Genomic DNA, 13446 nt, shown 5'->3' with positions numbered 1-13446 from the left:
TAAAGAAGTGTTTTAATATTAAAACATTCTAATAATGCAATTTAATAACATATATATAAATGTATAATAATATAATATATATATAACAATTAAAGGGACAGTGTCATATATTTTTGTAAAATAATTTTTTTTGCCCCCAAAGTCCACAAAAATGTAACGTTTTCCACCTTTATTGATAACATGCAACTTTGTTTCCCATCAGGCCTCTGAAAAACTCTGATAGCTCTCTGATGGATGAACAACTGAGCGATTGGGCAGAAGACGACACCGCTAAACGATTCCGGGTGAGTGCTCGCCGTTCAGAGACTGTCTGCTCTCTGTGTAAAGTTATGTCCAAAGTGTAACTGTGTGTGTTTGTGTGTAGTTTGAGGAGCAGTCGATTCTGGACATGACTGGTCAGCTGGATCACCGTCAGTGGACGCAGCAGCACCTGGACGCCGCTGACCTGCGTCTGAACTCGATGGCTCCGACGCCACCGCAGGGCGAGATCGAGAACGACTGCATGGACGTGAATGTCCGCGGGCCTGGTGAGTGCTTAGACCTTTACCATGATCAGTGTTAAATCTGACACCCCCCAAAATTACTTGGGAATAGGGAATCGATTTTAACGGTCTTTTCTCGGAGCTCGTCACGATACGCCCGCAGTGAATGCGCGTCACACAGCAACTGCAGGCTCTGACAAACACACATAACAGCAAATTATACTTCTGCATAATGTGTCTCTTTTTACTACATAACTGTGAATTCTGCCGGTATTCAGACAGTCTCATGCATACAGATACAGATTCGGGCTACGGTCTACAATCGCATACGTAGGCGAAATTTGTTTGCCATTTCTAATGGTAAACACAGCCATGTTGAATCCTGCAGTGATGTTCTTCATTGATGTTATGGCAGTCCACTCTGCTTATTGTTTTTCGAGAATGTTGCACTCCTGTTTGCCATTGTGCACGAAACTTCACGTCAATAAATCATCCGAAATATTGCTGACTTGTGCGCGTCTCAAGCGCCCGCTTTATGTTCGTCATAATGCCTGTTAGTTGTCCATTGATTTGCCCATATTTGGCGTTTAAAATGGAAACGTCTTTAGACATGGAAAATCGATTTTACAATCGATTCAATGAACACTTATGTCTCCAAAATCGAACAGGATTTGTTCACAAAAGTGACAGCCCTAGTTACAGATACGTGGTGTTGTCATAGATGCGACGCGCAGTAGGCGGTTGTTTGTATCGGTGCATTCCTAGAGTGAGCTGAAATGACAAGAGTGCACATAAATTTGGTAAATAAATATAAATAACATTTATTTATTTATCACACAATGAAATAAAATGTTTTTTTTTCACACAAATTCGGGCGGTTACACATTTACTGATGTAAACTCTTTGGTCTCTCTCATAGACGGTTTCACTCCACTGATGATTGCGTCGTGCAGTGGCGGCGGAGTTGAGAATGAAAACGGCGAGGGAGAAGACGATCCGTCCACTGACGTCATCACGGACTTCATCTACCACGGTGCCAATCTGCACAATCAGACGGACCGGACCGGCGAGACCGCGCTGCACCTGGCGGCCCGCTACGCCCGCTCGGACGCGGCCAAACGCCTGCTGGAGTCCTGCGCTGATGCTAATGTCCAGGATAACATGGGCCGCACGCCTCTCCATGCTGCCGTTGCTGCTGACGCGCAGGGTGTCTTCCAGGTAAAGAACAAATGTACCATTATATTCAGCTTATTATGATTCAGGAGGGTTTCAACTAAATTAATTTGTGTGAAAGCAACAACAGCTATATGATTAAAGACATGAATGTTAACATAGTAATTCAAAATAATAATAATAATAATAATAATAATAAATGTATTTAAAAAACATGGTTTGGTTATTTTGTTTTAATTGAAATTTTAATATCATATTTACTTATAATATTATAAATATTTTTGGTAATTGAAATAAAACTGAAATAAATTAAAAATGTTGCATTTGCAACTCACTGAAATATGTTTGTCAAAGTCCTAAAATTATTAAAACTAAAACTGAAATATAAGTTAAAGCTAAAATATTTAAGAAAAAAATACAAAAACGAATAAAAACATATAAGCACAATAACAAAAGTACTGAAATTAAAATGAATAAAAGCCAATTCAAAATACGAATATCTACTATATATAGTAGTTTTCCGCTAAAGAATGTCTTTTCGTAGGTAACATTTATAATACAATTTATTTAATATATTAAATGTATATTTAATGTATAAAATAACAATATATAATATTTAGTTTTGTGCACATTGTGTTTGTATAGGTTGTGATCTCTAGATGCTCTTGGTTGCTGAATAATGTTAAAACATGGCTTTGTGTTTGGAAATAGATTCTCATTCGGAACCGAGCGACGGATCTGGACGCCCGCATGCATGACGGAACGACTCCGCTGATCCTGGCCACCCGATTGGCTGTCGAGGGAATGGTGGAAGAGCTCATTAACTGCCATGCTGATCCGAACGCTGTTGATGATTCCGGTATGATCACAAACAAACATTATAATCTCAACCAAATCTCTCTCAAAAAGAAAACTTATTTTGAAGATGCATGGAGGTCCCTAATAACTTTTTATGTTTCTTCTGTAGGTAAGTCGGCTCTTCACTGGGCGGCTGCGGTTAATAACGTGGACGCTGCTGTCGTTCTTTTGAAGAATGGAGCGAATAAAGACCTACAGAATAACAAGGTGGGTTTTTGAAGTCGATGAGTTTATTATAGAAGTCAAAATTAAAATGTTTATTCCAGATTAGAAGTGACTTGTGTGTGTTTTTGCAGCTGTGTTATTTATATTTATCATTTAATTACATGTATATATTTGTATATATACCACTATAGTTATTAATATTTGGAATTAGCTTTTATTTTCATGTAAATTTTTTTAATATTTTAATGTGCATTTTATTAGTTTTTTTTTGCTTTTTTTCAAATATTAATATTTATGTGTAAATTATTATTATTATTATTATTTTTATTTTTATTTTTTTTCAGTTAGTAATTTTAATTTTACTTCAAGGGTTATTACTTCAATTTTTTCCTCAAATATTTGTTTTATTTTACCTTTATTTAATTTAACAAAAAAGTTAATGATGATAACCTTGTTTTGTAGGAGGAGACGGCACTTTTCCTGGCCGCTCGTGAGGGCAGTTACGAGACCGCTAAAGTCCTGCTTGATCACTTGGCCAACCGTGACATTGCGGATCACCTAGACCAGCTTCCACGAGACATCGCGCAGGAGCGCATGCACCACGACATCGTCCGTCTATTAGAAGAATACAACCTGGTCCGGAGTCCGCCGCTGCCCTTATCACCCCCTCTCTGCTCACCCAACACATACCTGGGCATCAAACCCAGCCCGGGCAACAACAACATGGCCAAGAAGGCGAGGAAACCGGCGGGTAAAGGCGTGGGAGGAGGGAAGGACAGCGGAAAAGACATGAGAATGAAAAAGAAAAAGAACGGAGAGGGCAAAAACGGAGGGATTATGGAAGTGGGCGTCCTCTCGCCTGTCGATTCGCTGGAGTCGCCCCACGGTTACCTGTCGGACGTCTCCTCCCCACCTATGATGACGTCACCCTTTCAACAGTCCCCACCCATCACTTTGAATCAACTCCAAGGATTGGCTGATTCTCACATGGGCGGAGCTCTTCAGAGTTTAGGCAAGCCGTTTGACTCCGCCCCTCCACGCTTATCCCATCTGCCAGTGGCTAACAATGGAGCTCAAACAGGGGCGTGCGATTGGCTGCAAAGGGTGCAACAGCAACAACAGCAGGCAGGCTTCACACAGCTGATACCCACAATGCACCCTGCCTCCACTATGTCACATATGGGCTATCCAACAATGCAAACTAGCCACCTCGGCGCAGCGTCGCACATGATTCCCAACCACGCCCACCAGAATATGGCGCCCATGCAGCATCAAAACAACGCCCCCTCTGGCCACATCCTCTCTCATCACTTCCTAGGTGACCTGAGTGGGCTGGATCTTCAGTCTGGCTCAGGACACGCCCCCATCCAGACCATCCTACCACAGGAGAGCCAGCGCATGGCTCCTCCCATTTCTAGCACACAGTTTCTGACTCCGCCTTCTCAACATAGTTATTCCAACCCCATGGACAACACACCCAGTCACCAGCCGCAGGTTCCTGACCACCCGTTCCTCACGCCCTCTCCTGGCTCTCCTGACCAATGGTCAAGCTCATCTCCACATTCCAACTTGTCTGATTGGTCAGAGGGCATCTCAAGCCCACCCACCAGTATGCAAATGAACCATATACCAGATGCCTTCAAGTAGGCGGGGCTTTAGCATCAAGAAGCTAGACTGAGTTACGGAATAGACTCTTTAAATGATTTTATATTAATGATAAGAATTGTTTTTACTGATTTTGTATGCTAAGAACCATTTTTATTATTTTTTGTATTTATTTATATGCGTTTTGGACTACAGATATAAAAGATCTTTTTTTAATTTATACTGTATTTTATTTTTATTTTGAACATTTACTGTTCTGAAAATAATTTTGAATATTGTGATGCTGCCAGAAAATAGTTTTTTTTTTGTTGCTTTGGTTATTTTGTTTTGAATTAATTTCAGTATTAATTAGATTTTTTTTATGGTCCTTTTATCAAACAATTAGTTTTCTGTGAACAAAAAAAGTAGAGAAAGAGTCTTAAAATGGTGACTTTATTGTATCTTGGATGTATTCAAATGGACACATGCGCACTCTACACACGTTTGTTTGTGTTTTTACATAAAAGAGAGTGGTTTATGACTGATTTATTCTATTTTACCGAGTATTGTCTGTAGACACTGTTCTGACTTCATTGAGAACTCAAATGTTTTTCCCATGGTACCTTGCTTCAGGTGTTTTTGGGAGCTTTTTCATATGTAGCGTAGCAATCACTGTTATTTATTGCCTGCTGTAGACATGTAGGACATATTCTAACACATGTAGGTGTGTGTGTGTGTGTGTGAGAGAGAGAAAGAGAGAGAGAGAGAGAGAGACAGCTGTGTGTATGTCGCAGTGTGAGGACATCATTGCTGCTCATGAGGTGTGATTGTTGCTTTCCAGACTTTTTATGTTTTATAAATGCAGATCAAATGTTCTAATGATAACATGAAAAAGAGAGACTTGTAGTTTGTGGAGAAAAAAAGTATTTTGTTCAATGTTTTTTGTAAAGTACCTTTTCTTGACACAATAAAGGACACCGTTTGGTGACATTACTTTTACTATGTCTCTCTCATCAGTCTTGATTTGCCTTCAAAATATTCATATGAAAAGCATCACTATTACCATTTCTTATACATTACTGTTCAAAAGTTTAGAATAAAGATTTTCTTTAATGTTTTTGAAAAGTCTCTTCTGCTCACCAAGGCTGAATTTGATCAAAAACACAGTAAAAATAAGTAATATTGTGAATTATTATTACAATTTTAAATATATATTTTTCTATTATAATGTATTTTAAATATTTAAAGATGTGCTTGTGATGGCAAAGCTGATTATTTTATTTTTTTAATGAACAATTTTCCAAATTAAAAAAGAATTCACCCCAACAAAAAAGCATTTTTATGTAAATATAATATTAATATTATTATATTCATATTTCAGATAGTTGTAGTAGGTTTGAAGTTCTCACTCACTGGTTGTATTTAATGTGGTTATTTAAAAAAAAAAGATGACCCCGAAGCATCTCTGGATGGATGAGTGTAAATGCTTTTCCCAGATTCAAGTGGAACCAGTGACATTCCCTGAATGAATTTTTCACTACTTCACCTCTGTCTGCTATTTAAAGTCTGAACGAGGCACCTGATTCACCTGCAACTCTCCATTTACAGCCTGGGACAGTGCACTAAAACATGATGGATCTAAAATTAAACATGCACTATGAAATAATAACAGATTCATGCTGTGCATGGTTCTTTGGTTTCCCAGGCTGCTCTGCACACATTAGGGAGAATGGCTCATTCATTAAAATAACTTTTGGTTTGTTCTGTTACCGATAGTGACTCTGTCCCTGTGCGACTTGCTTAATCCATCAAAGTTTAATCGATTAAACAAGTCACACAAGGACAGAGTCACTGAATTTTTTATGTTATAACCTAAAGATGCTATGTGAAAGTTTGAAACAGAAAATAGTGGTTCTCTTACGAGAGGTCTCTCGTACTGCGTAAGATATCTTACGCTAGGGGAAAATCCTTTTTCCGCGAGATATTGAAGCCAAAAATTATCCTTAATTTTTCAATAATGCAAAACGCGTTGCGGCAGCATACAGACATAGGCGAGGCAGCTCGCGCGCCTATTGGCTGCTCTGCGGCAACTGCAGCAGCCTATCGAGCGAGGCCTGGCGTGACGCCAGACCCAATGAGGGTGCTTCGCGCCCGCTGCGTCACATCTGCCGAAACGGGCGTGGTCTAGGCCTATAAATACCGCTCGCAGGCAGCTATTATCTGATTTTTCATCCTTCAAGCGAAGCACATGCATCGCTGGAGCTGGAGAGAAGCCGCGCCGTCTGAGAGAGAGCACCTTCAGCGGGACGAGTCACTGAAGTCGCTGGCCGCGACGCCTTCCTTGCCTTCCTGCTGCGCTTTCCGGCGCTCATATCCTTTTATTCTCTGTTTTGTGTGTGTGTGCGCCGCCGCGACACACATCCTAAAAGAGTAGCGTCTTTTTTAAGATGCCTTCCTGCGGCTCGTGCAGAGCCACACTCAGCGACGTGGACCGCCACGTGATCTGCGTTTCCTGCCTGGGTGAGGAACATGCAGCTCTCGCGCTCGCTGACGGCGGCTGCCCTCATTGCAAGCTATTGCCCATGGCGAATCTGAGGACTCGCCTGGCATTTTTCGCCGAGACTGCTCCCCCGCCCACCGCGGTGTCGCGCCGTAAAAAGCGCCGTGCCCAGCGGGTCCCGGAACCTTCTCCCAGCCGCCAAAGCTCGCCGGTTCACCCACCTGCTTCACCGGCTTCGTCAGCTTCTCTTCCTGACGGACAGCGGCCGCTGTCTGCCGCCGCTTCCCTTGACATCGCTGACGAGGAAGCCCTGCCAGGAGAGGATGATTCCTGCTCTATCCTGGCGTCAGGCAGTGAGGATTGGGCAAGCTCTGAGGATCTCGCGCCCCCAGCCCGCACATCGTCAGGCAAGAGAGCGTCCATCGAGACGGAGCTCATGCGAGTACGCAAGTGGTCGAGTGGTCTTCGCCCGAGCAGCCCGCTCACAACCGGCTGGATGGCTTTTTTCTGCCTAGGGAGCGCGCTTCGCCTGCGTCCAAACCAGCGCCCTTTCTTCCTGAGCTACATGAAGAAGTCGCTAAGTCCTGGAACGCCCCCTATTCAGCTAGAGTGCGTCCATCTGTTTCTTTGGCATTCTCTGCAGTTGACGATGCCAAGAACAGGGGATACCATTCGCTGCCGCCGGTCGAAGAGGCGATAGCGGTCCACTTATGCCCGCCCTCCGCTGGACGGCGCGCTAAGCTGGCCCTACCCTCAAAAGCTTTCCGCACGACGTCAAGCCTGCTCCGCCGCGCTTTCTCCGCCGCCGGGCAAGCTGCGTCGGCGCTGCACACCATGGCCACGTTGCAGATCTTCCAGGCCGATCTCCTCCGAAAGCTGGATGAGAAAGGACCTGACGCGATCTGCGTGCCGGACTTAAGAAGCGCCACGGACCACGCTCTCCGTGCGACTAAGTCTGCACCACAGGCCATTGGACGGAGTATGGCCTCTCTCACTGTAACCGAGAGGCACCTGTGGCTAACGCTCTCAGAGATGGCCGAGTCCGAGCGCACCGCGTTCCTCGACGCCCCGCTTTCTCCCGCTGGCCTCTTCGGATCCTCCGTGAAGGATTTTGCTCCGGAGAGATTCGCCGAGGTACAGAAAGCATCACAGGCTATGAAGCACTTCCTCCCGAAGCGCTCCAGCTCTGCAGCAGGCCGTGCGAAACCGTCTGCACAGAGCTTACAGCCCCAGCCACTGCCCACTGCCCACTGCCGCCACTTCGCAGCGCCGTCAGGCCCGAAGCGCGAGACCGCGCTCTCGCTCATCCGGCCGCCGCCCCGCCCTGCGTGGCCCGCGGCCTAGGATTGTGGTAAAGCCCGAGGCCCCGAAGTCGTCCTAGCACGCCTAGGAAAACGACGGTGTTCGAGTCCCGCCGCGGCCGGACTTCCACCAAAGCTATTCGCTCGTCCAGTTCCAGCAAATGTGACTGGTCCAGTGTTTTCTGCAGCCAACAAGCCGGTTCTGTCGCCCGCTTGCCTGCACACAAATGCCGTTTTCACGGCTACCCAGATAAATCCCCAAGAGAGTGTATTTTCTGGTGTCCCGGCCACGGCCGATGGTGTTTTATGTGTAGAAAGAATGCCCACTGCCCAGTGCCCATCTCTACACACAAACACAGCCCGTCACACAGGGCTCGCGCACATAAAATCGACTCAGATCGATTGCGCATCAAACGTGGTAAATGTGCCCACTACCCAGTGCCCACAAACACTACGTTATGCATGTCTCAAGGTTTCTGTAAAAACGAAACTAACGTGCATTCGCTTCACTCAAGCGAACAATGCTTTCGGTGTGGTAAATGTGCCCGCTATCCCGCGCCCATATCCACACACAGGCATGACAGGCATCCTACGGGACTCGCCCAGCCCTCCCCCTCTCGGTTGACCGCCGCAGAGGAGTCGAGCGCGGGCAATCTGCCCGCTGTTATCAGCGCGCCCCCTGCCTCAAATGTCATGAGCGCGACGCTTGTGTTACAGCACACCGAAGCCTCTCCATCGCTGAGCGAACAGAGCGCGCTTCATATTCAACCCCTAGCTATTCATGCAGATGCATGGGCAAAGCTGCCCGGGGTTTCGAAGTGGGTGCTAGATATTATAAAAAGAGGATATTCGCTGCAGTTTCGCCGACGCCCTCGCCGCTTTACGGCGTGCGTCGAGACCACGGTAAAAACGGAAGTAGCACATTTACTTCGAGCCAAAGTTGCGAAACTATTGAGCAAAGGGGCCATAGAGCATCTCTCTCAAGTTCAGAGCGAAGGAGGGCTATACAGCAGATACTTCCTGGTACCGAAAAAAGACGGGGGTCTCAGACCCATACTAGATCTAAGGCAACTGAACAGAGTGCTTGTGAAGCGACAGTTCAGGATGCTCACGACCAGAAAAATCCTCGCACAGATTCGCCGAGGAGATTGGTTCGTGTCAATAGATCTGAAAGACGCGTATTTTCAAATACAGATAGCGTCACGTCACAGGCGATTTTTGAGATTCGCCTTCGAGGGCCAGGCATATCAGTACACAGTCCTGCCGTTCGGTTTATCCCTGGCACCCTGTACATTTACGAAGTGCATGGATGCGGCGCTCGCACCCCTCAGAATGAGGGGCATGCGAGTACTGAACTATTTGGACGATTGGCTGATTCTAGCTCAATCTCGCTCAGAGCTCATAGAGCACACGACCATTTTACTCGATCACCTCGAGAATTTGGGTCTCAGAGTCAATTGGGCGAAGAGCTCTCTGTCCCCCAGTCAGACGATATCTTTCCTGGGCACAGAGCTGGACTCGCTGTCCATGATAGCACGACTATCACCACAGCGCGCGGTAGACATTCAGCGTGCAGCAAACTCTTTCCGCTGCGGCGCATCTGTCCCGCTCAAGAAATTTCAGAAGATGCTAGGTCTCATGGCCTCAGCATCATCAGTGCTCCAGCTGGGCCTGCTCCGCATGCGCCCACTGCAGTTCTGGCTGAAAGCGCGAGTCCCACGCCGAGCGTGGACATCCGGTCTACTTCGTCTCAAGGTCAATCAGAAGTGCGTCACAGCTCTGAAACCTTGGAAAGCGGACGACTGGTACCAATCAGGTGTAAGCCTGGGGACTTCCTCGAGGGTGAGGGTGGTGTCTACGGATGCATCCACCTCGGGATGGGGAGCGCTGCTCGAGGGCAGACCGTTCTTCGGCCAGTGGTCAGAACAGGAGAAGGTTCTGCACATAAACTGCCTCGAAATGCTGGCAGTAGACAATGCGCTGACGCGTTTTTGTCCCCAAATAAAAGGACGCCACGTCCTGGTCCGCTCGGACAACATGTCTGTGGTGTCCTACATAAATCGCCAGGGCGGCCTCAGGTCCAGGAACCTGCACAGGCTAGCAGAACGCCTCCTGGTATGGGCTCAGCGCAACCTGCGCTCGCTGAGAGCAGCGCACGTGCCAGGGCTCCTAAACATAGGACCAGACAGACTGTCCAGGAACAATGTTCCGACAGTCCAACTGCTGTGGAAGAAATTCGGCAGAGCGGAAGTAGACCTGTTCGCGTCTCAAGAAAACGCTCACTGTCCGGAATTTTTCTCCAAGAGCAGGGACGCGCTGGCTCATGTATGGCCCCGCCGCCCGCTCTATGCTTTTCCCCCCGTCTCTCTCCTGCCTCAGGTGATAGAGCGGATCAGGGAAGAAGGATGCTCAGTACTGCTCGTAGCACCGTTCTGGAAAAACCAACCTTGGTTCTCAGTTGTGATGCAGCTAGCGAGCACTGCCCCGTGGCCAGTGCCAGTGAGGAGAGACCTCCTCTCTCAGGCCCACGGCTCGATCTGGCATCCTCACCCGGAATTGTGGTCCCTTCATGTCTGGGCCATCAACGGGTACATGCTGAACTCCCAAAGGGAGTGTTAAACACGATCACGCAGGCTAGAGCTCCGTCTACGAGACGTCTCTACTCCTCGAAATGGTCAGTGTTTTCGGGCTGGTGCACAGCCCGTGGCGTGTCACCCACAGACTGTGGAGTGACGGAGGTGCTTTCCTTCCTACAAGAGCTGTTGGATAAGGGCAGGACCCCTTCCACGCTCAAAGTTTATGTGGCGGCTATAGCAGCGTTCTCGAGAACAACGCTTGGTCAGTCAATAGGAAGGAACGATTTAGTCATCCGCTTCCTTAGAGGGGCTAAGAGACTGAATCCTCCCAGACCTCCCTCAGTCCCCGTATGGGACCTTTCTACGGTGCTGGAAGCTATGAAAGGTGGCCCATTCGAGCCTTTACAGACGATTGATCTGAAACATCTGTCTTTCAAGACTGTGTTTCTGCTGGCTCTCGCTTCAGTGAAGCGCATAGGGGACTTACACGCGCTCTCAGTGAGCGCGACGTGCATGGAATTTGGGCCTAATGACTCAAGGGTTATACTCAAACCTAAGCACGGTTATGTTCCAAAATCCCTCAACACACCGTTTAGGGCGCAAGTCATTTCCCTGTCAGCCCTACCGGTCCCTGATGAGGAAGGAGACGCGAGCCTCCTTTGCCCAGTCAGGGCATTACGAGCTTATGTGTCTCGCTCGTCTGCTCGTCTGCTATCTCGCTAGCATACGCCTCCAAGGGCATGCAATGCCCGTTGGGTGTCAGAGCGCACTCCACGAGAGGCATGGCTTCTTCGTGGGCCTGGTCGAGTGGGATTGCCTTGCAAGATATATGTATGGCGGCGGGCTGGGCCTCCCCGTCTACATTTATAAGGTTTTACAACCTAGAGGTTCCCACCCTGCAGGCCAGGCTGCTGTCGGTCTAGTTAACCAGTATTGTCTGTCCTGATGCTATCAGCTCAGAATGCTGCGTCTACTGAGCACAGCTCAATGATCGACAGTGTAAAACAACAGCACAAAGATGTGTTTTTGGGCAAACTGTGTAAGACCCACATTTCCCCATCAGTTCAGGCCGTACCCCGCCCTGTCTGTATGATGTAATTCGCGTCTAAGTGACGCTGCTATATGCGGAAGAGTGCGGCTTCGCCCCTCCCTCTTCCCGGACTCCCTGTGAGTTCCCTGGGTGATTGTGCACTATATGAACCCCGGGCTTTCGCCCTTGGGTCTTTGGTGTCAGATCCCAGCATGCACGGCGTCTTGCATTGGGTCCCCTAGCGTAAGATATCTTACGCAGTACGAGAGACCTCTCGTAAGAGAACGTACTCGGTTACTAACGTAACCTCGGTTCTCTCTAGTAGAGGGAACGAGTACTGCGTATCTTGCCGTGCATGCACACGCTCTGGTTGCTTCGGTGATGAAAAACCAGATAATAGCTGCCTGCGAGCGGTATTTATAGGCCTAGACCACGCCCGTTTCGGCGGGATGTGACGCAGCGGGCGTGAAGCACCCTCATTGGGTCTGGCGTCACGCCAGGCCTCGCTCGATAGGCTGCTGCAGTTGCCGCAGAACAGCCAATAGGCGTGCGAGCTGCCTCGCCTATGTCTGTATGCTGCCGCAACGTGTTTTGCATTATTTAAAAAATTAAGGATAATTTTTGGCTTCAATATCTCGCGGAAAAAGGATTTTCCCCTAGTGTAAGATATCTTACGCAGTACTCGTTCCCTCTACTAGAGAGAACCGAGGTTACGTTAGTAACCGAGTACGTTTTCATCTTGCCACTTTCTTGGTAAAGAAAACACATTTTTACTCAAATTAATCAAAATGGATTTATCACGTTTTGGAACCAAACTATAATATTCAGAAGTAAACAGTGTAGCTGACAGAGTGCTTATGTCAGAATGTTTATTTTTAAACCACAACCTTCTTGGGGCTTCTTTGACCGATATATTTAACGATATCTTTTGCATTTCTCATCCAAACAACGTCAAACTTGGCACTGCACTTACTCGTGCCCGTAGCAAGACACCTGTCGAGTTTGAAATCCATCGGACTAATGGTTCGAGAGATATGCGAATAACAGACAGACAGACACAAACACAGATATACAGACACACACACAGACATACAGACAGACAGACGTTTCTGTAATTTATAGATAGATAGATATATACTATTAATTAATGGGTTGACGTCTCAAAATCAATATATTGCAGGGGATACATTTTAATTTGCGGAAATGCAATTGGCACTAAACACATGATCAGACTTTGGCTTCTGTATTAGCCGATGAGCTAGCGTCTCACCCAGGGGTGTAGCCATCATTTCAAAAGTGAGGGGGACAGAATGCCAATTTTTGCATACCTTTGTTGACAGGTTTTTGCTTAATTGACTTAATATACTATTTATGTTTAAAGCAATAAAACAGAAAGAAAGAAAGAAAGAAAGAAAGAAATGCAGATGTTCTACTTTATACAAACCAGCACAGATTCGGCTACATAATAAGGAGCTTAAATTATTATTGTTGTTATTAAATATCATCATGTTGTGTTGTTGGGTGCAAGAATCAACGCAGTACAGGATCCAATTTGAAATTTTATCGCATAATGTTTTTTTAAATTATTGTGATTATTTGTGAATCATCTATGATTGTATACATTGTTTTGATTGATTGTGACTATACTTTTTGAAGAACCTGGTAAGAAAGTGTAATCAAATACAAAGTTAAAAAAATGAATATGCTGTATCTGGAATTTTAATTTCTAGAAAATATTCACATCATTAAAATTGCACCGTAAGGTCACTCTTTACAT

At 46.3% G+C, this 13446-nt stretch overlaps 2 protein-coding genes across 2 annotated transcripts in view; both read left to right on the top strand.

The window, feature by feature from the left end:
* The window catches only part of notch1a (notch receptor 1a), a 35416-nt gene extending 30155 nt beyond the window's left edge, over positions 1 to 5261 (top strand). Inside the window, exons 28-33 of the mRNA XM_079847690.1 lie at positions 203 to 284; positions 365 to 527; positions 1402 to 1700; positions 2367 to 2514; positions 2623 to 2720; positions 3141 to 5261. Of these exons, the coding sequence (XP_079703816.1) occupies positions 203 to 284; positions 365 to 527; positions 1402 to 1700; positions 2367 to 2514; positions 2623 to 2720; positions 3141 to 4325 (1975 nt within the window). The 3' untranslated portion in view covers positions 4326 to 5261. The remainder of the gene's footprint in view (positions 1 to 202; positions 285 to 364; positions 528 to 1401; positions 1701 to 2366; positions 2515 to 2622; positions 2721 to 3140) is intronic.
* LOC307144944 (cholesterol 24-hydroxylase-like) overlaps positions 1 to 13446 on the top strand; it is an 82996-nt gene that overhangs the window by 47744 nt on the left and 21806 nt on the right. The gene's annotated exons all lie outside the window — the stretch shown is intronic.

The sequence above is a fragment of the Squalius cephalus genome (genome assembly GCF_949319135.1).
Source record: "Squalius cephalus genome assembly, chromosome: 17".
In the NCBI taxonomy this organism is placed as follows: domain Eukaryota; kingdom Metazoa; phylum Chordata; class Actinopteri; order Cypriniformes; family Leuciscidae; genus Squalius; species Squalius cephalus.
The sequence above is the reverse complement of the archived record's forward strand: the minus strand, read 5'-3'. Positions and strand labels throughout refer to the sequence as shown.